At 41.6% G+C, this 25,750-nt stretch overlaps 2 protein-coding genes across 13 annotated transcripts in view; both read right to left on the minus strand.

Annotated features, from left to right (window-relative positions):
* Positions 1–436: 436 nt before the first annotated feature.
* On the minus strand, positions 437–8,399 carry NOC4L (nucleolar complex associated 4 homolog). Its single transcript, XM_071572297.1, has 15 exons — positions 8,283–8,399; positions 8,049–8,175; positions 7,853–7,959; positions 7,482–7,589; positions 7,228–7,377; positions 7,013–7,112; positions 6,693–6,727; positions 6,539–6,589; positions 5,882–5,993; positions 5,183–5,243; positions 4,551–4,661; positions 3,119–3,282; positions 2,660–2,742; positions 1,811–1,924; positions 437–1,515 (listed from the first exon to the last, which is right to left on the minus strand). The coding sequence occupies exons 1-15, from the start codon at positions 8,376–8,378 to the stop codon at positions 1,399–1,401; spliced, it is 1,536 nt and encodes a 511-aa protein (XP_071428398.1). The 5' UTR covers positions 8,379–8,399; the 3' UTR covers positions 437–1,398.
* Positions 8,400–8,515: 116 nt separating this feature from the next.
* Positions 8,516–25,750, minus strand: part of EP400 (E1A binding protein p400) — a 47,401-nt gene continuing 30,166 nt past the window's right edge. For 5 of the 12 annotated variants that reach the window (XM_071572495.1, XM_071572497.1, XM_071572487.1 and 2 more), the window contains 24 exons: positions 25,379–25,490; positions 25,058–25,201; positions 24,596–24,754; positions 24,250–24,333; positions 23,568–23,699; positions 23,414–23,458; positions 23,155–23,308; positions 22,492–22,733; positions 21,786–21,959; positions 21,491–21,538; positions 20,343–20,479; positions 19,797–19,853; positions 19,605–19,683; positions 18,838–19,038; positions 17,763–17,808; positions 17,562–17,671; positions 16,788–16,992; positions 16,132–16,295; positions 15,561–15,767; positions 15,061–15,256; positions 14,329–14,459; positions 13,700–13,867; positions 12,889–12,966; positions 8,516–10,991 (listed from right to left, as the gene is read on the minus strand). In XM_071572495.1, the coding sequence (XP_071428596.1) occupies positions 10,722–10,991; positions 12,889–12,966; positions 13,700–13,867; positions 14,329–14,459; positions 15,061–15,256; positions 15,561–15,767; positions 16,132–16,295; positions 16,788–16,992; positions 17,562–17,671; positions 17,763–17,808; positions 18,838–19,038; positions 19,605–19,683; positions 19,797–19,853; positions 20,343–20,479; positions 21,491–21,538; positions 21,786–21,959; positions 22,492–22,733; positions 23,155–23,308; positions 23,414–23,458; positions 23,568–23,699; positions 24,250–24,333; positions 24,596–24,754; positions 25,058–25,201; positions 25,379–25,490 (3,343 nt within the window). In that variant the 3' untranslated portion in view covers positions 8,516–10,721. The remainder of the gene's footprint in view (positions 10,992–12,888; positions 12,967–13,699; positions 13,868–14,328; positions 14,460–15,060; positions 15,257–15,560; positions 15,768–16,131; positions 16,296–16,787; positions 16,993–17,561; positions 17,672–17,762; positions 17,809–18,837; positions 19,039–19,604; positions 19,684–19,796; positions 19,854–20,342; positions 20,480–21,490; positions 21,539–21,785; positions 21,960–22,491; positions 22,734–23,154; positions 23,309–23,413; positions 23,459–23,567; positions 23,700–24,249; positions 24,334–24,595; positions 24,755–25,057; positions 25,202–25,378; positions 25,491–25,750) is intronic. The other 7 variants (XM_071572494.1, XM_071572492.1, XM_071572496.1 and 4 more) reach the window with 7 other exon arrangements.

A 25,750-nucleotide genomic window follows, 5' to 3' on the forward strand; every position in this document is an offset into this window, starting at 1 on the left:
AAAGTAGGCTGGCCAGGGAGGAGGCAGGATTGCCTTTTCACCAGAGAACAGAGTGAGACTTCTAAAAAAAATATAGAAAAAATTTCAATCCTAAAAAAACACCCTGCCTGAATTCAAAAGCATCAGAAAGGGAAAAAAAAAAAAAGGTAGAGCTCTGCAGTCTAAGGACACATCCACTGTTTGGAAGGCATGAAGGAAACTAGATGAAGAAAATGTAACACTTCAGTGTCTCCAAGACAGCTGGAATTTTCCTTGACTTAAAATACACTTGTCTGCTAAAGTTGGATTCCTTGGCCTCCACTTTTGTGATGGCAATTTACTCCTCCACAAAATACGATTTCAAGTTACGTGAGAAGAGTTTAAATCTAGAGAGGTAAAAGAAAGTTGTTGAAAATGCCTTTAAAAAAAGTCCTGAGTTTGTTAATAAGTTTATCTCAAACTTAAAACCCTGGTCGGGGAGGGGGAACCCTATTAGATGGAATTTCTGCATGAATTCTGAAGTATATGAAAAATCCAAATTAACAAAAGCACCTAATATCAGTGGACTAGTTAAAACTTCATTAGCATCTGGATACACACTGGATAGAGTTCCTACAACACATGCAGGCTGGAAGCAAAACCACACCAAGCTGCTTATCATTCTGAAGCAAAACTCAAGGATTAGCCTCCCACTGCACATCAGTTGGCCTCCCTGGCTACAGCAGTCTCCAGGATTATGCTCATTGCCAAAGCTCATGAGCATTTGGAATTAATCAACCTTAGAGCATGAGATGGATGTACAGGAAGGAACACCAGCAATACTTCATAGATGGAATTATTGAGCATCATCTGAGTTGTTTGACAAAACAGAGCTTTCAGTGCCTCGAACGTGGGAGTAGGAAGACAAGTGCAAGGAATCTAAACACCCCTCTGAAGACATGAGCTTAAAAATGCATATAAAAATACAATTAGAATTAGGTGTTTACACCTCTGTACTGAAGTCACTTGGTACAAACAAGTTGTCAGCTTTAGTATAAAGGTAATACATCTGAAAAATAGGAGTAGTCAGAGACTGCAATTCCTCTCAGTCCCACAAACAGCTGTGAGATGTCTGTCCATGCAGCCACCAGGCAGAGCCAGCACCAGCAGCTCTGGGAGAAGGGCTGGAATCCCAGCCATGAATAAGTCCAGAAAACCTTGCTCCCAGGAAAAATCCCTCCCAGATACCAGCTGGCAGCAATATGCAAGCATGAAAAACGCAGGGAAGTCCATCCAGGAGTAATGGCAAAGGTCACTGAGGAAGGCTGTACCTCGGCCAAGCAGTCCAGCTCTCATCACACAGGATTGCAGAGCACATGTGAGTTTTGTGCATATCCCTAAGATCAGTCAGTTGCACAGATGTGTTTACAAGAGATGGCATCAATCTAAACTGAAGTGCTCTGCAAAAATATCGTTTTTCTTCCCAAACAAACCTCGGATTTGCTCAAACTCCAGGGGCACATCAATAGCCTTTTTCTTTACTTCTTTATCAAAAAGCTACAAAATAAAAAATAGAAATTATTGTCAAAACTCAGTACAAGCTCTGATACTTCTCACTCTAACCTCTTACAAGATGTAGCAAATAAACCTTTTGAAAGAAGCCAGCCCTGTCAACACTGCTGCTCATCCTGTTATTTAACAGACATATTTCCTGGTTTTCCCTGGTTCTGGGTAACCAAAAATCAGTTTAGCTCCCTCCTCAGTAGCAATGCAGATAAACAGGACGTGGCTACTGCATCCAGAATCTCCTTTCCTCTGGTTTCAGTCATTCACACAGGCACAGCAACATTACCTCATAGCCCGAGAGCTCCAGGAGCCCTGATATGTCATCTTCCATTTCAGACAGTGACTGGTTCAGGACAGCAGCTGCTTTGGCCACATCTGGGTGATAATGGTTCTGGAGAGACTGAAAAAGCAAAACAAATAGGAGATGGTCCAATAAGTACAGGGTAACACACATCCATCTGAATTCCCACACAGGTGTCTGTGCCTTTGTTGGTCAGACCTTCAGTGAACATCAAATTGTGGCAAAGTAAGTTTGCTGTACAGTGCTAGTATAGAGCTTCAGGAAGTCCTGATTTCAGGCATTTTTCAAACATGTCAAAGGCCCCTCTCACCTGGTTCACATCCAGCTCAAGAGAGATTCACCCACAAGCTGCCTACAATGCATAACCCAATTCTGCTCCCTTACACAGCCCTCCTGCCACATCTGAGCTCTGGCTCCTGCACATCATTCTTGTTGCTGCTTCAGCCTCCTACACAAAACCTTTGTCCATTTCTACAGCATAACCTGGCTGTACCCAATTAACTTCCATCAGTGTTCAGCAAATTCCCTCTCTCCCCTCCAAAGCAAATGAAAAGCCTGGTACATTTGCAGCCAGTTTGTTTCAGCTGTTAACTGCACACTTTTCAGCTGCACAGTCAGACATGTGCTCACAAGCCACCTACTCATTAGCATGTACAATTTCTCCAGTGTATGGAATCATTTGCTAAGATAGGAAAGGATGCACACCAAAAGATCAGCCAGGAACTCATTTACAAGATACGTGTCAGCAGGTTCTTTTGAACCTCTGCCAAGGTGTGTCAGCAAAGGTAGAAGAGACCCATACCAGATGCAGATGCTCAATTTTGGATGACATACCTGAATCTCCCAGAGAGAGCTCTCCAAAGCCCTGCTTTCAGATGGCTCCTCCTCCTCCATAATATATGGATCTTCTGACATATCTAAGAAAATAGGAGATACAGAGCTAATATTTCCTGCATGATATATGTAAGCCCAAATGGAACACAGAGGCCCAGAGCACTGCTGCAGCCAGAGTTCCTCATTCCCAAGACATTTACGGTCCAGGAACAAGTTGGCACATCCCAGCACAACCCAGGTCACTGCTGGCAGCACTACAGAATCATGTTACTTTTACAGAGTACAGGGGACACCTGGAATAGTCTTGAACTTACAGGAGCAGTCTGCTGACTTCCCACAAACTCAAGGGACAGACAGATCCTTCTAAACCTCAGAACTGGGACTCGGATCTCCCCTCTTCTCCACAGGAACCCTGCTCTTTATGTTGCCTAAAGGCACGACACAGAACTCCCCTCTCACCTCCTGGCCCACCAGGTCTGTGCACCAGCACTTTGCATGCAGGATGTCTCCGGAAGAGGTTACAGATGAAGGGAATGATCATGAGGAGAGACTCGGGAGGAGCCGTGAGGGCCAGCCGGGAGAGCCGCTTTATAAACGCTGCCACCAGGTACGCTGGCAAGTGGCTGTGGGAGAGCAGGCAGAGGGAAGCAGCATGTTACAGTCCTGGCAAGCAAAGCAGCAGCTTCCCCCCCACCCTAAACAGCATGTCAGGATAAAGACCAGTGGGGCTCTTCAGATTTTCTGGGCTACGGAGCAAAGAGAAGCTGTAAGAATCCTGGTTTCAAGCAGCAATACAGGGCCTTGTGTGCTCTCCAGAATAAATCTGGGGCACTTACATTCAATGCATGAATAATCTCAAATCACTCTGAGACTCCATCCAGACACAGAGCACCACTCCAGGCACTGGCCAAGCACAGCTCCTCTACATGGTCATGTACGTAGAAACTTTATTCAGTCCTTGTACAAACTTCTGAGTGCTTGGCCAGGCAACCTTAATTATATTCTTCTAAAGTCATTTTTGGATTTAATTAATACACAGGCCATGGTGTTACATTTATGTAATACTTCCAGGACTACAGCTGTTAATGGGAACATAAAGCTGCTGTAATGTAAATGTGCAAGATAATTATTTTTTTATGGTAAAATGCAAATTTCTAACAGAAATCAGCTCATCTAGGCACATTCTTCAGGTTAGAAAAGTCAGGATGAAAGATGACAATTTTCAGCTACTCAACCTTCAGTCCAAGGGCTCACTACACAGCAAAGCCACCCCACAGGTCATGTCACTCTCTCCAAAACATGAATACAAGGGTTTGGATATTAAGAGCCTATTGCTGAACTATAAAGTGTTACTCTTGTCTTGTTTTATAACAAATGATGGCAACTATATGACCAGCTGCTTATCTGGTTTCTTCCCTGTGTACAATGAACTGACAGCATCAAGACAGCCTGTCAAACACTTTACATTTCAATGTTCTATGTCTGCAAAAGGCCATCAATTTATCAACAGCTTTATAATCTATAAAAAGCCTGCAAATTTTACTTTTCCATATTTGCAAAGACAAGACAGAAACTCATCACTTTCAGCCAAAGTGGAACACAGACCAAAAATGTCCATAAGCACTTGTAGCTCAGATTCTTGATAACTGCAATTTTTTCTTTCTGAAACTCTATGGATGTGTGGCAAATCTTCAAAAATAGCACATGAAAAATTACACACCACTACAATAACACTCTTGGAATCAGTTTGCTTGGTAAAAATGAATCTAATCCAGTAGGCACACTGAATACATTACATCCAGGCATGTGGGGGACCGCTCAAGAATAGTCTCTGGCCAACAGAAAAGCAGAAGGAAAATATGTGATCATACATAATGAAGATGCTACTTACGATGAAGACAAAAACAGATCAGTCAGATGGAAAAAGCGAGCCCGGTACTTCACGTGATATATGGAAGGGTCTAACAGACTGTACAGCTTTTTGTAAAAGTCAGGATACTCCCTGTTACACAACAGGAAAGAACAACATCCATTAGTGGTGTACAAGGGGGACTGCACTGTATCTAAAGGTTTCTACGCTTTCATTAGTGCAAGACCACTCAGACCACTGTTGTGCTCTGTTAATTCTCTAGTCACTTGAAAACAAGGTGTAAGGTGAATTTATGGCTTTTTGCACTGCCCAGCCACTTTCAGGATGTGAAGCCATGTCCACTGGCTGCAAATGGTACAGGATCCAGTGAAAGGGACACCAAAGACTACGGCTTCACTATGTAATCAAATCAATGAAAGTTGATTTTCAAGTGCTGAGCAACCACAATCTGGAGAAGAGGATATTTAGGGTCAGTAGTTGGACTATCAAAAGAGCTCAGCATTCAAACAGTTGAGCCTCTTAGGCAGAATTGGAATTTCTCATGGGGGAATTTCTAAGCCTGAAGGTGTGACAAATCCATTTCAGTTCCTCTTGCAGAGAGATGAAAATGCAAACCCCCACATGCCTTTAAACAATATGCTCTTTCTACTTACAGATTATGCTGATGAATCAGAATAAATAATCCATTTAGGGCTAGAAGACTGATTGCTCCACCTGCAAGAAAGCAGGCAAGAATCACACAATAAAAATAATTAGAAAAAAATCAGCATCAAATTGTTTGCAGAATAAAACCTTCCCAGAAGAAACACAGAACTGAGTACCTGAAATTAGAGCCAGCATGATGGCTGAAAGGTGAAATAATTTCACCTACAACCTTCCACAGACTCCCAAGTTTCTTACAAAGATTAATCTGTAGTTTAGAAGAACAAACTCTGAAAGACTGTGAAAAATGTGCTGCTCTAATTCCACCACAAAGCCACACTGTGGAGGCAGAGGTGTCCTCAGAAAGGACTCTTCTGTAGGAATCTGTGGATGTCGTGCATTTGGGATGCAGTGCAGTTTTCAGCAGTGCTGGCTGAACTCTGTATTTAAAATAAATCCCTCCAGTATTCTACTATTCCCAAAACCTTAAATATAATTTTCCTTACACACAAAGAGCAATGACACTGACAAGTGAAATCATCTCACTTTCTGGGACAATGGAGTTCACCACAGTTCCTTCCCTTCATCCCAGCCAAAAGTACATCTATTCCATCATCCAGGTCATGGTGCTGCATTCAGCAGAGCTTCCAAGTCTGTATGACCCTGCTGCAGGTACACAGCACCAAGGATAAAAGCCTGTTCTCACTCACCTATGCCATAGGCCACTGTCAAGAAGTCCATCATGAGAGTGGGTTCATTCATGTAAGGCAGGACAGAGTCGTGCAGAATGACAAGAACCTTCTTGTAAAGGCCAGTGGGCAGCTGTGAAGGACAAAACAATACAGTGAAACAATCACTGCAGGGAGAGCTCTGAGAACAACAGCAACTTGTGGTTCAAAAAGGCAATGCACAAGCAAAAGGGAATGTGTCAGGACAACACAGAACAACTTTCAGCAGCAGGTCACAAATGGGAGAGTTTACAAGTGACACCTGACAACCAAGTTCATTCAAAGAGGCAGGTGCTCACAACTAAGAGTGTCATCACAGCTCAGGAAGGAAAGTGAGCAGGAAAAAGCTGGGGAAGCTTCAACTGCTAAAGAGAAGTTGTTACACTGCAGATCATCCTTAGGAGCAGACACGTTTAAGGTAGGGGGAAAAGGCTGAGAATAAGAAGAAACAGATCATACATGAGGTCAGGTTTCCTGGCAGAACAATCCCACAGAAATGGTCACTGGGCTGTTCCCATCTAACACTGAAAGCACAGTGTGGTCCTGCAGGAGCTCTATGCAAGGATGGCTGCAATTGCTCAAGATCAGCAACCCTTAAATTAAAGAGTGATACAGATCAGTGGCAGAAGTAACACTCACCTTGTGCTTCAAAAAAGTGAGCCACATTTTTTCAAACACCTGCCTGTGTGCCTTAAAACAGAATTGCAAACAGTGGGTTAAACAAACTGGTGGAGATAAAGCTCCATTTTAAAGAGATATAATTTCAATTGTAAAGCATCAAGTGAATAGTTACCTGCAGCTTCGACATTTTCAATTCCTCACGATTATCTAAGAAGAAAGAGAGATGTTGAACTTGAAATGGCTGTTTAAAAAATTAAGAGCTGCCTTTTTTACTTAGTCCTTTCATATCCTACAAATTTGGGCTGATGCCCTTGTCTTGATACAAGGCCATGACAGACAGCTCCGTAGACTGAGGCATGTGGATTTTGAACACTGTTTAGAATCATGGTGATGACAGAAGCAGACATTCTTCATTAACAGACTTCACACAACAAAAATCTTAAAATCTGATTTTCCTTTTCACCCACAGTTCATCACGTGGAGGTTACTAACCTTGCTTCACCATAAATTTGACCATGTCAGACTCTTTGTTTGGCATGTTAATGGGTGAAATGAGGGAAAATACATTCTGCTGGTAAAACGGCAGCGGCCTCTAAGACATAAAAACAAAACCATATAAACATCATAATACCTTCCCTGCTTCACACACAATATACACAATCCACAAGAGTTTATCCAGACCCACCTCACCAGTAACAATTTGTTACCTCTTTTGTCTTTTGCATGACTTGTCCTATACTGGCAGTGACTGCCTTCATGACAAAGTACCGAACGTCATCGTACTCCATGTACTCTTGAAAGCGAGAGATCAGGAGTGACGCATCCTCATTTACGGGAAGTAAACCATCAACAACTACCTAACAAAGGTTTGCAAAGGAAACCAACATGTCAGCCCTGGAGCAGAGTGAGCTCAGATGGCTGAGGGCTCTGACAGGAGGAACTTTTCAGTTCTGCAGCTTACCTTAAGAAGGTCGCAAGGAAAAGTTAAAGTCCCCTTCCACTCTATTTTGATCAATGGATACTGTGCCTCCAATTCAACAAACTTCATGAGAGTGCAAAGGGACAATTCCTTTTAAAAAGAACAACACACAAAAACCCCACTTCAACAAGGACAAACACACAAAGAAGACAACTTCAAAAGGAAGAAGAGCTAACTAAGATGTTACTCCCTGAGAAAGGTGCATGTCCACTGCTGGCAGGCTGGTGAGCAGAGGTGAGTCGGAACTCAAGTGATGTCTTACAGCACTGCCTGCCCTCCCACCCCGAAATATTTGGCGATAATCGCCTGGGACCCCCGAGAACCCACGTGTCAGCAGCGGGCGCAGGACCCACCTTGACTTGGAAGGCGTCGTGTCCCATCAGCTCCCCCAGGCAGCCCACACAGTCCAGGTAGCGGTGCCTCATCCATATCTTGTACTTGTCCTCGGCGCTGTACCGCTCTGCGGGAGAGAGACACGCCGGGAGGATCGGGCCGGGCCGGGCCGGGCCTGCCCCGCGCCCCCCGCGGGAGCCCCCGCTGCGGCCTCACCGGCCAGCGCGGCGTCCTGGGCGGGCAGCGGCCCCACGAACAGCTCCCGGCGCTCCAGCAGCGCCCCGAACAGCCGGCTGCAGGTCCTGGTGGCGCTCAAGATGTTCTCCTCCTCCTCCTCCTGGGCCTGGGGAAGAACAGCGTGTCTGAGCAGCGGGAGGGCCCGCTCCCCTCAACACCGCCGGGCCCGCCCGGCCCCGCTCCCTTCCCATCCCATCCTATCCCACCCCGCACCGCCAGCGGCTCCAGGATCTCGAAGACGCGGTTGGCGTTGGCGCGGCTGCCCAGCACGGCCTCCAGGCTGGCGGCGAGCATGGCCGCCTTCGCCATGCTGAGGGTGAGCGGCAGGAGGAGGAGCCGCGGCCGCTCCGCCCGCGGGCGGGGCCGCACCGAGCCCGGCCCGGCCCACCCCGAGCCCGGCCCGTCCCTCCCCTGAGGCTCCCGCGGGACACAAGGCTGGGCGAGGCTGCGGTATAAAAATGTACACTTTATTACACCTTCAGGTAGGATACAGCACTATTCTTTATCATCCTACTGGGTCGAGTACAAACGCGCATCACTTTATGTACAGGTTGACTTCCTAACACACTCCCAGGAGAGAAAGACACATCGAAAGGAAACAAAAAGAGAAGGAAAAAAAGGAAAAGAAAATTTTTAAATGGTGACTTTTATCATCATCGACTGACCTAAACAAGAAACGATCGCCTCTTCAGACACAAAATCAGACCAGCACAATGATGCACCCAAACCCCACCCCCCGACTTTCATGCACATAATAAAAGCTAAACACTTAAAAATAAAAGTGCTAACTAAGCAATATTCTTGGATGAGCAAGGGTATACTGTACACAGTGTCACTATCCATTACCACTGCATTTGCTCTGTATTTTAAACTACTCCACTGCCAGCAATCCCAGCTCCATGGCTCGCCATGAAGTTTAGGGAATGGCACCAGTGGTTCAGCAGTCAGAATATTACTGCATGCAAAAAGAGCTTTAAAAAAACCCAAATGCCCTTGTACTTTCAGACCTGAGGGTCCAAGGAAAAAAAAGGATGCAGGATAAAAGAGGTATTAAAAAAAATCAGGAACGCTGCCTGAGCCAATGCTTATATTCATGATCTGAACAGAATGGGCTGTACTATCCTAACACAGAGGAGCTGGCTGGGTATTCTCTCTTGTTTAAGCCATGTGGATAGCCAGGTACCAACACATGTGTAGACAGACAGAGGTAAAAACACAAGATACAAGATATGCTTTCCTTGCCCTTAAATAGACTCCCCTCCTAAAAGAGTAAAAAGATCATAGAGTGGAAAAAATAATTTTTAAAATCATCTCAGAAAAGGAATGTTGTAATTTTGTCTGAATTTTACACATTGTGCAGTTTTATGGCCAAAGTAAAATAAATCCCTTCAAGCCACCAAGAGCTTTTTGATTCCTCATTCAGTGCTGTTTGCAAAGTCTGGTTTTCATTGTATGCAAGAGAAGTAAAGAAAACCCTCACAGTTCTATGCAGCTTTTTGCTTCTTTTTTTCTCCGTAGCAATAAGGCAAACTCATTTGGAGGAAGAGGCCATGCTCTATTCACATCCAAAATACCCACCTGAAGATACATTCATCATTAGCTTTAGTAAAAGAATAGTACAAAAGTTAGATCTTACTCTTTACACAGTTGAAGAATTAATAATTAGATTTAATTCCACTATTCTCCCCTTCCCCCAGTCCCCCCACCCCCCGAGCTGAAAGCCGAGTAAAAAGTACTGAACATTTAAACATGTTGCAAGAGCAGAATGAAGCTGAGATTAAATTTTATCAGCTGGAGATTTTCTGTGACAGAAGTCCCATGAGAAACAGCTGTTTAGCTGTATCCACTGAACAACTCTTTAAAAAAAAAAAAAGGGCTACACTTTAATACACATCTACTATCGACACAGTATTTACTCAATTCATGCCTAAAATATCCATTATCTTAAAGTGAAATATGAGAATGAGCACACAGGTTGGGTGATTCAATAAACTGTACACAAAACTACTAACAAACATTTTAAAAGACTTACAAAAATGGAGAATGAAAGGTTTTTTTTCCCTTGTTAATTACATATACTTACAAGTTTTCACATTTATTGGCTAAACTTTGCAGGGAGCACTTCAAATCTGTGTTAGATCTTCCAGAGGAATTTACCTCAGGAAAGTACAACATGCAGCTTTTGTACAGATGGAAAAATGCTGTGCTGTATCAGCCACACCTGGTTCTTTGTGTGGCTTCACTGTGGATGCTGAGCACACACTGAACTACAGCAAAGAGCTGCACACTCCCACAGGCAGGTGTGGTATGTTAACACAGATGGATTTTACTGACATTTATGGCATTTCACCATTTCACTTTGGAGAAGCTGGGCAGAATTTAAACCTAGGTAATGTTTACTTTGTCTGGTTTGAATGAGCACAGAGGACACAAGCAGAATGCATCTTGTACAGAGTTAGAATGCTAAACAGTTGCTAATACACTGAATTTACATGAGAGTTTCCATGTTTAAATGTTCACCAGCAAGAAACCTTCTGCTACAAAAAAAATATTAAAAAAAATAGAGGTGTTTTGTCTTCATTTGGATGTTTGGAGTAGCTTCTCACTTGTCTGAGCAAACAAGAAATGCTGTTTCCCTGTTATTGCATTATTTCAACTTGGTTTAGTAGGTGCCTTTAATCTGACAGTCGGCGTCCTCATTTGTACTTTCTGCTGATTTTGGGCCTCAGATGTTGCTGGTGTCTGGGCTGGGTTCTGTACACCTGGAGCCTGAACCTGGGGAGATGCTGTTGTCACAACTTGCTGCTGGATCAGTTTCTGCTGGACGACCTGAGCAGTAGCAGTCGTTGCAGGGATAACCTGAACCTGCTGTTGACCTGCTGTCGTCTGAGAAAGTGTCACAGTTTGGGGCTGAGCCTGTACCTGGACATCAGGATGACAAGGCAATTACAAATGAATGCTTTAAACTGAAGGAATCATACTTATTTAGGCATTTTCTCTCTTAACTGACAAGCATCTTAGACAAAGCAGGAAGGTTGTGAGGGATTCCAGGAACACAGGCTCTGTGGCATCACTAAGAAACACCATTCTGTCACATTTTCTAGAGCCTAATGAACCAGAACTAAGAGCCAACATGCTTGTAACTCAGATCTCTGCAGTGCAAATCCAAGGACATGCCCTCAGATACATTCAGAAGACAGACAAAAGGTATAGAAACCCTACTGGATATACAGGAAAATTTCTGTACTACAGAAGTGAAGGAACAGGGAGAAGATCAGAGGGACAGACAGAGGACCAAAGAGGTTAAAACGCTGACTCTGCACCCATATTGTGACAATAAATACAGCCACTGAGACTTCCCAACAGTCTCTGCCATTACCCTTTCAGACTACAGCTGCCAGTCTTTATTGCCAATTTAGGGTAGAATAGTTTGAACTCCATCCAGGAATCCAATTTTCATAACTCTATCCAGAGCAAGGGAGAAAAAAAAGTCAACATTTCCTTGTTCTGAGGACAAGGTAAACTGAGCAGCTACAGCTGCCTTTGTCAGTTGCAGAAGCAAAACAAAGCTACAAGGGCTTCTCCAGAAGCAAAACAAAGCTACAAGGGCTTCTCCAGAAGCAAAACAAAGCTACAGGGGCTTCTCCAGAAGCAAAACAAAGCTACAGGGGCTTCTCCAGAAGCAAAACAAAGCTACAAGGGCTTCTCCAGGGTAAAAATTAACTCTTGACTGATCCAAAAGGAATCCACTGGGAAGTACTAAAATTTCAGGTTAAAAAGAATGCAAAGTATACATCAAGACCATAGTTTTAAAAGTACTTATGGCTCAATCCTACTGCCACTGATGTCACTGGTGTGTGTGGGAGGGAATCTGCCTTTTTACCACAGACTCCCACAGTCCCAGAGTTATGCCAACGCTGATGACTTCTGAAAATGATCTGGGAGCTCGTACTGACTACAACAAACAACTCAACTTGTATTGACTGATGAGGTCTCTGCTCCCTGCTGCCTACCTTGCCCTTGAAGCATTCCCATCTGAGGTGATTATTAGTCAGCTTACACCACTTATCATTTTAAGATAAACAAGTCACAGATTTTATTCTGCACTAAAACACTGCACAATAAACTGTGACAGATTAAGCGCCAACTGGCTCAGATTTTTGTACACTAAAGGCAATAACTTCATCCAGCATCCAAAGTTAAATGATTCCTGCCAGTCAACTGCCTAAGCTAACTATCTGTTAGCCTGATAGCCAGCCTGTTGCTAACTATCTGGATGACATTGTTCTAAACAGTGTTAATTAAGCTGCCTGATAATTAGGGGAAGGGAATCCAAACCATCTGACCTTCTCTTGCCCTAGTCCTGTCTGCTACCAGACCATATTTGGAACAGCTACCACACTGTTCTGACTTTTACAAAGCACTTAGCACAGCTTTGTGAACTGGAACAAAACAACCTGCAACCTTCAGTTTGTCCTAATTTTTGCAGCAAGAGCTCAGATGGTGCTCCTCTGTTCAGTTATTTGCCATCTTGAATTTTTAAAAATTCTTTCAAATTCTAAAAAACTTTTTTTAAAATCTGTTTTTCAGCTTATCTGCAGTGATGAACAAACATTGCTTTACCTACCAAAGTTTTAGACCACAGAATATACAGCAGCTGACTTGTATTCAAGATTCATTTTTACAGAACAGCATTTCCTATATGGTTCAAAAATTCTGCCTATGCCAGACATAAGGTGAAAACTACACACATTCCAAATAAATGAGCTTTCAGTGGGATCACGTTTCCAGTGCTATGTTTGACAAGTGCAAAACCTACCTGTTGGGAAACTGAAACCATCTGCTGAATGTTGGCAACAGTAGCCTGTTGCTGGACCACTTGTGGGAGTTTTGCAACCTGTAGTGACATGAAATAAAGAAAGATTGAGTCAAAAATCTACTAAAAGCAACAAAACACCACAGCTGGCCAAACTGCCACCACGTGAAAGCCTTTCCAAAGGCCTGTTCATGATAAGTTGCAGCTTGGCATTTTCAGTGAGATTGAATGGTTGTAAAATGTTTTAGATGAGTGAAATGAAGAACTTAACTAGGGGAGGAAGAGAATTTTCTATTTCAACTACAACATACTCATTTCCTCCTATCCATAACACTGAAGGAAGCACACTAGTTCTAATGGGTGATATTATCTGGGATATACTTTTGAAAGAGTAAGGCTTCCAGTTTCTAACCTCTTCTTTTTCCCCTTGGATAGACTGATTCAGTTATGCAGAAAAGAAAATAAGTGAACTGTCACCTACTTCTGGAAGCCAAAAATTAGGCTGGGAGGCAGCACCAGAAACAGGAAGGACTCTGGCTGAGTTTTCCTTAGTAAAGACTGTATGGAATCCTCTGCTTAATAAAAATGAGTGACTCATTTTTTTTTATTTCAAAGAGGAAAGGTGAACTTAGAGCTTATAGTTCCTCTGACCTGCTGGAGGGCCACATATTCAGCACCAATTAATTTTATTAAAAAGTCAATTTGAACGAACATGTGACTAGAATTAATATGAGTGGGTGCTCAAATGCTACCTCACCTGTCATCCTTACAATTCTCCAGTCACAGTACAGTTTAAGGTGCAAACCTGTGTTACCTGTACCTGAATCTGGGCCTGCACTTGCTGGGTTCCACCTGGTTTCTGGGTTTGGGAAATTGGTGTTGTTAAGAACTGTGTTTTAATGGCAGGTTGTGTAGCATAAGTTACTTTTTGTTGTTGTGAAGTCTGCTGTTGGGTTTGGACCGTAACCTGCTGAGCATTTATCTGCAGAAGAGAAAAAAAAAGGCAACAGTGACTACAAAAGATACATGTATTTTACAGAATAGGTATGTAGCACTTCCAAAAAACCACATTGGTGGCTGACTGAAACGGCCTTCTCACCATTGTGAGATTCTCATGGCACATGAGAACACAATATTTCAGGAAAAAGTGTATTTTGCACAATTTATATTGTAAACAGTGACATTTTCAGAAGTTTGGGAATTTTCCACATGTGTTTATATTAGAAGTGACTAAAGAGAATCTTAATCTTCATTTAGGGCATGAGAAATCACACCAAACAAGCTACTTTACTGAAAAAATACTTAAGCACCTGACAAGACATGTGAGAACCCATTCTCTCTAGATATCCTTAAATTCATCCCTAGAAATCCTGACTGACTCTCTACAAGTGTCCTCGTAATCCAGAGCACCAGAAAACTTAAAGGGAGAGCAAACAATAGTACCTTTTGCTGCACAGTAGCTTGTCCCTGTGCAACCTGGGGCTGGATCGCCTTCTGCTGCTGTGCTGCCTGATGATGCTTGAGTTTTAGGAGCTGCTGGACATGCAGTGGCTGTGCAACTACTGTCTGGCCTCCTGAAAATTACAAAAATAATTAGAACTGTAAGAGTCTTCATTTTATTGCTTCGCCCCAGTAATCACAGCTTGCAAACACAGATTCTGCTTTTTATAGACTTCTACATCTGCACAGCTTTGAGCACTAGTAACCCACTGGTTTTAATGGGAATAAGACATATGGATTTTGACAGTTGAGAAAATTTCTTATCTAAGGGTATGAGTAAGCTAACTTTATGTTCTAACAATAATCTTCCTACAGGAAAAATTCTGTCCATACTATAGCAGACTGCTATGAAATACAATTTTTCTAATTCCTAAATTGCATTTTAAAAGAATTATGAAATTACTATGTTTTTATTTTTAAAATTCTATCTGTCCACCTACTGTCACGCACAGATTTTTAAAGAAAAGCCAACCACATCTGCCTGCAGAATCATGCCAACCTCCAGGTCAAATGTAAGCATAACCCTCTTATTTCATTTCTGAAACAAAGGGCAATGCAAGCTCCATCACTTAAGTTCTGAAAAAATTTGAGTGTCCCACAGAAGACATTACTTAAAATGAACCACGTTTTAAAAAGTGGGATTTAAAAATTGTTTCAGCAAGCCTGTTCACATACCTGCTGCTTTCTGGGGCTGCCCAATGGCAACACTAATGCCCGCAACAGTAACAGGGAGTGTAGTGACTCCTGCCGATGACACAACAGCAGCTGGGACAGACACCACGGGAGGCTTTGCCAGAGCAACCTGCGCTGCTTGTGGAGTTTGGGCCTGGATCTGTCCTTGTGCTTGAAGCTGGGAAGCAGGAACACGAGTCTAAGCAGTAAGGAATGAAGATTATTGTACCAGCACAAAAATACTTGCTGCATATTAACAGGTCATTACAAAGTGACAGTTGTAAATGTATCTAAATATAATGGCTCCTGTACAGTAGTACAATGCAGAGATGGCATCAGGGGGTAAGTGCAATGGAAAGCTATTTATGTTACAGCTGTTTCTTTTGTACTGCCTAAGCAATGCAAAGGGCACTTGTGTGTGAATGATCAGGACCAAGTTCATCTAAACCAGCAAAGGAAGTAAGATGCTCAAGACTGTTTTTGCAAAGTCAAAGCCAACTTACAAGACGAGCAACTTGCAGGTTGGTCACAGTGGTGCCCGTGAGGACTGCACCAGGACGAGGCGCTGTCACTGCAGTGAGCTGTTGAGTTTGCTGCTGCTGTTGCACCTGGACTTGTGCTGTTTGCTGCTGTGCCCCTTGCTGTGTCTGCTGCCCTGCCGGCTGCTGGGGGAGCTGCAGCTTCTGCTTCTGCAACTTGAGCAGCTGCTCCTGCAAAAATCAAACACTTACATCATTTTCAATGTTTTACATTAGAGGAAAAAAAAAGGAGATGAATCTGAAGCTTGAAAGGAGAAACATTCTATACCAGACTACAGTTAAGACCATGGAGCTAAGAATGTAACTCCTTTACACAATGGGTTGCAAGTGAGTAACACGAAGGGCTTTACACCCTGCCCTAATGGTACTGTTGAATGGGCTGTCAGATTGTCTGCATGGAATTTTAGTAGGATGAAATTTAAGAGGGAAATACATTTCACTCTAGCCCAAGAAAACATGATACAACACACTATTAATGAACCTTACAGGGACAATGTGAGCAATATGCCCCAATACTTCAAAAGCATTTCCTTACCTGTGACAACTTCCCTACAGTTTTTATTTGAGCTGGAGACTGGGCTTGTGCTTGAGCCTGGATCTGTGGGACCTGCACCTGAGCAGCCTGCTGCTGCTGCTGCCTCAGGAGCTGGAAGTGAGCAGGGGTGATGGTTTTGCCAGACAGCTGGACTGTTGGTGTAGCTGTGAGTAAAGAAAAAACAATATGCTCTGAAGAAAGCTTTTCAACATGCAGTTTTATTCATTCATTTCACACTAAAAGTCAAGCTGTTAAATGCATATTTTTCTGCTTCAGCAAACTTTGTGTTACTACAAATAACAACACATTAGCATAAACATGATAAAAAAGCAGAGTAAATAATAAAATACATATGCCTTTCTTCACAATGTTTTTTGGTTGAGACAGACAATTCTAATATTTTACTGCTAGACTGTTAATAATCTTTTTAAATTGCAATGCCTAGGGCCAAGCAGCTCTCTACTGCAACACTTTATCCAGAAATACTGGGGGAAAATGTAATAGCACCAAAAATGAAGCAAGTTAAAAATCAAAGCCCTGTTTTATTGGGTTCCTGACTTTCAATACTGTGGGGCTGTGGAGATCAAACAACCTACAGAAATTCCAGGGCCCTTTATGTACCCTTAGAAAAAGTTTCCTAAGCACACAACTATTACCTGGGGTAACTTGAGTTACCAAGGACCTTGTCTGGGTCTGCACAGGTGTGAGGTTTGTGGTGACCACGGCTGATGCTGTGACAGATGTCACTGCCCGGACGCCCTGGGTGGAGGCGATGGTCACCAGCTCGGTGGAGGCGGCGGGCGCTGCCGTGGCCCTCTGCTGGGTATGGACCACCTGGGCCGTCGCAGTGCCCCCCGAAGTCTGCAAAGGAACACACTCAGCATTGCTCACAGACTCCATGCCTCACAGAAAGCTATGGAACTTTCTGGAAATGGACCATATACTTGTATAAACAAACATAAAAAATGCAAAAGCGAAAAAAGCCCAAATCTTTCTAACACTTCTATGTGTTTGGATATGTCTTAAAATCACCAAACCCTTCCCTACATTACAGAAATTTGATTTTAGTACCTTTCAATATTTTGCTTTAAATATGTTGTTTTAAACCATTAAAATAATATAAAGATCACAATTAACAAAGCACAAAACAGTTACAGTCTGAAAAGGGTAGTAACATAATACATTGCTTTGAACAGCGCTCCTCCAGGAACTATTTTTAACAGTTCTAAGAATTTTTTTCTGATAAAGTCTTCCAGTGTGTTCTGATGTTTTGGTAAGGGAAAGGGGTTTGACACTGATCCCCAATACGCACATGAAATTTGCAAGAAGCAGAATTTCTGACAACATGGAAAGCCAAAGAAGAAAACAGATATGATGATAAATCAAGCAATCAAGATCAGTCCAGGGACACAGTGACATGATCTACTCACAGTCAATGTTCCAGGTATAACAGGAGAGGCCAGACGTTTATTGATGGGCTGAAAGGTGGCAGCAGGGACCCCAGCAACGGTGTTCACTATGACATTTCCACTCACTGTAGCTGAAAGTAAGCCAGGATTAAATATGAGGTTCTGAAAATGAAAATCCAGATGTCCCAGTATCTCCAATGCCCAATTACAAAGCCTCCTTACCAGTCTGGATGCTTGTGCCCGTAACCGCTGTTTTGATGGTGCCAGCCTAATTAGAAGACAATTAAAGTAACAGTTCAGAAAAACTCTAATAGAAAACTGAACACAGCTCTCACTCTGCCTTGCTGTTTAACAAACACTGTATTCCAGAAGTGCCAAAACTAGAAAAACGCAAGAGAACACACAGATATTTCTGCGGTTGCTTGTTGACTCTACAGATCCACAACAGCTCATGTATGTATTAGGATTCTGCAACACTAATGAGCAATTGCAGACCAGTCAAGTGTGTGGCAAATACTGATCATCTGACATCCCTGTTGCAGAAGAAGGGAGCAGTATCTTACTCTGGCATGCCACAGACAACCCTTTACACATGGATGTCACTGAGCACTAGACACACAGCAATACTTAAGGGTCAGAACCCAAACTCTGTGTCTTTCTGCAAACCTGTAGTGTTGTTGCCCTTTAACAAGCAAAATAAAACCACCACTGTTGGCACACGTTAGTGTGCAAACTGGATTGGCTCTAAAAACAAAAGCCTCAGACCAGTCATCAGATTAATTAAAACAAGACTCTAGATTTAAGGAAGACATGAAAAGTTAGCACAAATTTGCAGTAAAACCACCATGGTATATCCTGTAGGATACAACATTCCACTTGCCTTGGAAAAGTTAATAAAGTTTTGGGTTTTAAGCTCCTTTAACAGAGTAGTTCTTACACCTATATTCTCTGTATTCTCCAACTTCTCTGTATAAATACTTCTCACCTACTGTGTAAATGTATTCGCTCAGATTTCACAAATTAAATTAAACTGAAAAAGCTAAAAATGTTTGCATGGTGTTTTTCCACCTTAGAATGGCAAGACCTTTTTCTACAATGGTCAGAACAGTCTTAACAAGTGAGGAAAACAGAAGATACTCAGCACAGCCAAGGGAAAGAAAAAAAAGGAAAGAAATATCTTTTATCTCACTATACTGACCTAAAATTCTCGCTTTCCAGGGAAAATCCAACACAAATATGGCACACACAGAAGAGCTGAAGTTACTACATCAGAGACACCAAGCTCTCCCTTTCTTACCAATACTGCTGTGTTGGCCACAGTAGTGACTGCAGTCTGCACCACTGCCTGTGGCTGCTGAACTACCTGTGCCTGTGGCTGTGGCTGAGGCTGGGCCTGTGCCTGCTGCACCGTGGGCTGCTGTGCTGGCTGCTGCCCCGCCTGCTGCTGCTGGGGCTGTGGGCCTGTCTGCTGCTGGGCCCTCTGCTGCTCAGCCAGCGCCTGGAAAGCAAAGAGGAGCTTCAGTCTTCAAGCATGGAACAAGCAGAACGTGTTTTTTTACAGACAAAATAAAGCAACAAACTCCCTTTGATTCTAATCACAGTGTGTGTGTGCGCGTGTGTGCAGGAACAGCACACAAATCTGCCTTCACCAAGTCCAAATTACATGTCCTGACTAGTGTCAAACCACAAGCTACACTCATGGTTATATGGCTTACAGCATAGCACAGCAAGTAACTTACCACCCACAAGCAAGGACAAGTAGCTCTTTCTGAATAATATAAGAAAGGAGGCTATAGAATGGTCTAGAATAAAACAAGATTTTACATGTTTTTAATGTCTTTTCCAAAATGATGATCCTTGTTTAATGAACCCAAGTGTGACAGCAGGAAAGATCCCGTTTTGGGCCTTGGACATCTAAACCCCAGAATGTGAACAATTTGCAGCTGCTCATAACATCTACTGTATTGCCAAACTTGTCCCAGGAGGCAGCTTTGCTCCTACCTCCTCTATTGTGTAATTTTTTAATTACTGCAGCCATATGTGCAGCTGAGATGGAGAGCATACCTTTTTCTCTTTGGCAATACGTTCTGCTCGGAGGGACGCGACTTGAATTGGAGGAAGTGGCTTGTCATAGTTGATTCCACTAGAAGCAATGATAAGGCAAAGCATACAGGAGTTAAAAATAACTGAAAGTTAAAAAAGAAAAAAAAGCACTTCTAAGCAATTCATAATTCTTGCAAGATGAGGAGTGCCCACCTTTCAGCAAGCACAGATGCATGCTTTGGATTCTTCTGGAAAGGATTCATGCCAAGCCTGAAATTGAGCAAAACTGTATTACTGGACACAAATAAACTTAAAACCATTACTTAATTTGTCATGTGAATTTCAGCATATGACACTGCAGTTTTGTTAAAGTTTTCGTGATACTCCCACTAGTACTGGAGCCTGTATACAGACAGACATTTTAAGAAAGAGTAAACACTAAATAAATACAGAAAAACTGCAGTAAGATACATAGTAAAGAATGTACTACTAAACAGCATAGACACTAATTGTTTATAATTCAGGCAAATGGATACAAAGTAGATTAAAGAAAAAAAAACAACTCAGTGGTGTTCTGCTCTTAATGACAAAGAGCAAATTTGTGCAGTGAGTAAAGTCTAACCCAAACACAGGAAATATAAAAAACACCAGGATGCAAAGAGAGAAATCAGAAACAGAGTTCAGTTGTGAGAGCAATTCTGAACAGTTACCAGGAGAGCTGTGGAAACAGGGAGATCAAAGGATCCCAGATAAACTTACAGAGGTTTGATAGGTGGACTTCTTTTCCCTGCAATCATTTTCATCATCTCAAAATGATTAGTATAAAGCTGCGTGTGGGTTGCACCCTCGTCTTGAGCATAGATCTGATTGGTACGAAGTGGGCGACTGTTTTTAGTCTAAAAAAAAGAAAACAAACCAACTTTCAATTGCAAACACACCCAAGTGGCATTTTGTCTATGTATAAACACAGGGTGCACTTGCAGATTATTTAAACACGTACTCCAACATATCTATCACAGACTGGTTTCTACCTCATGTCACTGATAACTTACTGTTACACAAAACTCTATGGGAAATATATAAAGAAAGAGCAAAATAAGGAGCAGTTCTCACGGTCACACTGGCATCAGCACTTGGGGACATACAAAATGGCAAACTCTAATTTGAAAAAGAATCTTTGCTTTAGTTTAGATTTTGCAAGTTCAATTCAGTACCCAAACCAAGAGCCCATTAGTTTATAGTTATGCACAGCGCACACATAAGCTAATAAAACAAAACCATCACTGCACTGCTCTCCCAACAAAGCTATGTTAACATCCACACACCATGCCACTCTAACATATGGCTTCTCCTAAGCAGAAACGGCCAGTCAGGGACAAACCTCCTTATCAGTCAGAGAATGGGACTACAGCAGAAGCTCTAGATTCTCTGCCCAGCTCTGTCACTAAGGTGCTGTGTGATTTGGAAGAAGGTGTTCATAGTTAAGGAATTTACTTTTGTTTCTGTAGCGTCCTATCATCCTCATTTACTAAAAGGTGTTTCAGGCATCAAATTCACTATATATTTGTAATCCACTTAGACTTTAGCATGAAGTTTATTCTTACAAATCTTAAGTACCATCAGGATAAGTTACATGGTGGTTGTTAGATGGAAAAATACCCACTACAGTTTAAGTGAAATCACAAACTTCTTGCATGATCTAAAATTTATCTATCAAATCCAAAAGCTGAAGTCTGGTGTCAATCCACTGTATAACAAAGAAAGGAAAAATAAACTTGGAATTTTAATTGATGTTTCAGAACTCAAGGAACACTCAACATGGATCTCATATGAATTATCTGCCCACCTCCATTGCTGCTAAATACCACAGTGTCTAGATTTGATTTTGAAAGAATACCAATGCACACCTTATAAATACTTTTTGTCTTCTTTTTAGGATTAGCTTCGTACATTAGCTGTAAAATAAGAAGGAAAGTTAGATGATCTTTTGTGGAAGACTTTGTTCAGGTGCTTTTTCTTTTCAATGAAATCACATAAAATAAGTGGAAATCCTGATGAGAATAATTTAAAAATCTTTTAAAAGTTATTTATTTACACTGTTGAAACGTTTAACAAAAAAAACAAGTGTTTATGGAGATAAGGAAAAAAAACTCTACAAACTTAAGGTAAAAAATAGAGACGCATCATTCTATGTAAACTCACCTTTCCTTCTTCCCTTGGAATAATGACATTTTCGTATCTGTTCCGGCACTGTTTTGGGGAGCGATAGACTCTGCTGCACGAGTTAACAACGTCACTGACCAGGTCCCAATTGGGAGTGTGTGCTGGCGACACAACAGCAAGATTTAAAGGAAGCTCCAGCAGCTGCTTCACTGCCTGCAACAGATAAAGCCACAAAAGCTTCAGGTGACAAATCATTGCCATCTTCCAAGCCAACCCTTATCTGCATGTGTCCACACACTGTTACCACAATGAGACAGATAGCTCAGGGCTAAGGCTCTGCATTCACCTGCATTCACAGAGAGCAAATAAGCATGAAGTGCTATTATGCAGATTGATGAGCAAAGAAACACTTGGGGAGTGGTATGAGGGGAACAGAGAGCTGCCATTCAAGTGCTGCTCTCCTTTCAAAAGTGGGGAGAACCTTAGCTATGTTATCCTATGTCCAGGTAGCACACCTCATCTGAAACGTAATAGTGAGTGGTTGCTAGAACTAAAACAGGGCTTAATCATACCTTTTGTAATTTAACCTCAAATTTCTCCTTAGAGAACACAAATGACAGGCAATCTGTTCTGAGTTATGTCAGCAAAACGCCAAACTAGTCATTAAGAATTAGAAATAACCTTGAAGAGATAAAGTATAGGAATAACTACATAATAACAACAGAAACTGCAGGTATTATCTGACCTGCAGAAGTGCCCAGTCTTCACTGATCAACCACTCTGGATTATCCTGTCCAGTCTCAGTAGCTGGTTTGACAAGAGTTGGCAAAGGCTTTGCAAACTGTGTCTGTTGTTTCAACAAGATGTTCTTCTTTTGCTCTTTGCCCTCTCGGCGCATTTTCAACATTCCTGGTGTCGCTCGATCAAAAAGTGAACGAGGTGGAATAACTGTCTCTCCATGACGTTGCTTCTTCTTCCTACCTGCAGCTAAGACAGAAAATAAAACATTACTGGCAAACAGATACTGCTATTCTTTGATTCCTCTACTTAAAGCTGCAAAATGCTCCTACATGTACCAAGTATTCCACACTGCCTCTGAAAAGCACAATGGGCAATTAAACAGAGCCTGGCATAAAGTAAGACCAGCCCTGTCTTAACTCACACAGTAGAATGTTTTCTAAAACTGTCCCTCTAAGGACACCTATATGTCTAAACAGAAGACACATCATAAGAACTGGACCTTCCAGTGATTCTGTTGCTTTAAGGCCATGGTGAGACAAGAATTTCACCTCTTCAAACCTTCAAATTGCATCTTTACTGGACCAGATATGTGGAAGGTACAAAAAAATCCCCTGATGTTTTTAACTTGCAGCAATAAATTTCAGAACAGTCTCAAGCAAACCCTTACCAGATGGATCTGTTTTGTGTCGTTTACGCTCCTTCCTGACATACACTGGAGGCAACTTTGATTCTGGAATAGGGGTGGTGTCATACATCAGGCACATAACAGAATCTATGTAGATATCATTGTCATCCTGAGGTGGAGTAGGAGGAGTCCAAAGCTGCACAGAACAACATTTGTAAATACTGCAATATTAACTCCATTAATTTTTATGCTTCAAAAAATAAAAAGCCCATTTAGGCTGCCTGATGCTGTTTTTACTTACTGGCATAATTTCAGTTTGTCCATCTGGACCTTCATAGACATATTCCTACACAGCAGAAAGAGAACACAATCAAATGATCCAACTGAACCCTGAAGGAAAAGGTAACTGTTAAGAAATACACTATTAAGAAAAAATAAGACTAATCAGGAATTACTTTGTGGTAGGCATCCTCCCGAGTGTAGGTAAGAAGTTCCTCTTCATCCTCCCAAAGCATTTTTTGCTCTTTTTCCCTTAACTCCTTCATATGCTGGACTTCCCAAGCTTCCTTTGCATTTTTCAATTCCATCTAGATGAAAGTAAGACTCCTTATAAATTTTATCCACTAACAGACATTGGATTAGAAGTCATCAGGTTTTTTAATTTGGATGAACTCCTTGAACTTTGACATTTTCAGGCACAGAAATCTTACAGCAATTTCTTATGATATACTTTCACAATCATTTAGAAGGTATTTCTTGGTCTCTGTTGAGGGGTTTTAAACTATCAAAATAAAGCCATCAGAGAATTTCAGTTAAACAATGAAGACAACCAGAACACAGGCTCACTGAAATTAATGAAATTTTCCCCCCACTAGCAATGGAGTACAACAAATATTTGCTGAGCCAGGCTGAATGCAATTCCCATTTTATAAAAAAGAAATTAAGAACTGACACCTGCTTAACCCAGAGAATCCAATTATAATGAGCTCTCTGTATGACATTATGCTCTTCATTAAGTATTGCAAGAAAAGATCACAGAAGTGTCTGCAATTGAGGAAACTTTCATTTAATACTGAAAATATAATAAATGTTGTTCTGTGACAGAACAATATGGAGAAGAAAGATTGGTTGTTTTACCTCATTCAGCCGTGGCTCATTCTCATCAAATGTACCGTGGAAGAGCTCTAGATAATTCAAAGCATACTTCTCAATTGGAGTCAGCTGAGAGAACATATCATGGGGAAAAAACGTTAGTTTTAGGATAATAAAGGAAATGTTACCTAAAGTATCAAAGCTCTCCTTATAAAACTCATCTCCCTCTCTGATGCTTAACATCTTAAATCAGTGGGAGATCTCCCATCCATTTCATGGAACTATCAATCCCGTAGACAACAAAGTTGCTTTAAGGCCAGACGGCAAAGAAAGTGAAATATTTGAACTACATGTTACTTTTTAACCAGATATTCATGGGAAGTCACTCTACCTGATCCACAACAGCAACTAACTCCTGCAGCTGGGAGGGCTCTTCATTGTATTTTGTCTCATAGAGCTCAGAGATCAAAGGTTCAATGCTTGACTCAGATCCAATTTCTTGTATGTGATCATTTGACTCCTCATCCTCTCGTTCAATACTGTTGAGAGCCTTTCAGAAAGACAGAATTTAAAAATAAATAAGACTTCAAAAGTATGGCAAGAAACCCCATAGGAAGTTCACTGAAACGCAACACAAATTTGTGGAGGAAGACTCTGCTGCGGGAAGAGAAACAGTCCCCAGAAAGTATAAAACTCAGCTGTGGCTCTTGGAAGCTTTGTCAGAAGGAAAGTGACAAAAGAACATAAAGCTACCAGAAAAAGAGACTGACAAAATTTACCCAAACTGAATTATAATAGACAATTGTTTAATACTAATGTTGCACAGCTGTATTTTTAATTTATGTGTAATTACCTCTATGAATGGTCTTGCAACTTTAGGTGAAATATTTTCTGCTGGAGATGGCTCTTGAGAAAGTACTACAAATTCTTCTGCTTTCACTCTAAATCCAGAATCCTCCATAGGAGAATGAACCTCAAACAATTCCTGAATTGTTTGCTTGGTAAAGAAAAAGAAAAAAAATTAGAAATGCATAAGCAATCATGAAATCTAATATACTTACTTCTAGCCCAAACAGACTTCTAGTAAACTGTTATTAAACACTCCAACACAGATGTTTGAATTTATTAAACACTGCAACATGGGTGTTTCAATGTATTCTGGGTATTAACTTACCTGTGTTAAAAAGGCCATTGAATAGTCATTTCCCTGAGCAGCTACTTCTCTAATCAAGTCTTTTGTGCCATTTTTCAGAAGTTTCTCTTCTACAGAATTACCACTGACAAGCCTAAAAGGAAAAAGTATAGAAATTTGCTAAGTCATTTCTAAATCAGTTTTCAGAAACAAAAATTGTCCTTAAGAGAGTGACACTGAACTCTTAAAATGTGGTAGTTTGGGTTTGGTTTTTTTTAGTTATGGTACAGTCCCAGAAAAAAACACACTGCCACCTCTGCTTTATAGCTTTTTAAAATAATTCCTGCAATAAAAAACCCCCACACCCAACAATATAAAGGATCTCACTTAAAAAATTCCATGTAGACTAAGAGA

The sequence above is a fragment of the Pithys albifrons genome, chromosome 17 (assembly GCF_047495875.1).
Source record: "Pithys albifrons albifrons isolate INPA30051 chromosome 17, PitAlb_v1, whole genome shotgun sequence".
NCBI classification, from domain to species: domain Eukaryota; kingdom Metazoa; phylum Chordata; class Aves; order Passeriformes; family Thamnophilidae; genus Pithys; species Pithys albifrons.

Coding starts and splice junctions, on each gene's coding strand:
- NOC4L (XM_071572297.1), bottom strand. CDS start 8,378: ATGGCGAAGGCGGCCATGCTCGCCGCCAGCCTGGAGGCCGTGCTGGGC. Junction 5,994..6,538: donor TCACTTTTTTGAAGCACAAG/GTGAGTGTTACT, acceptor TGTCCTTCACAG/CTGCCCACTGGCCTTTACAA. Junction 4,662..5,182: donor CTGATTCATCAGCATAATCT/GTAAGTAGAAAG, acceptor GTTGTGTAACAG/GGAGTATCCTGACTTTTACA.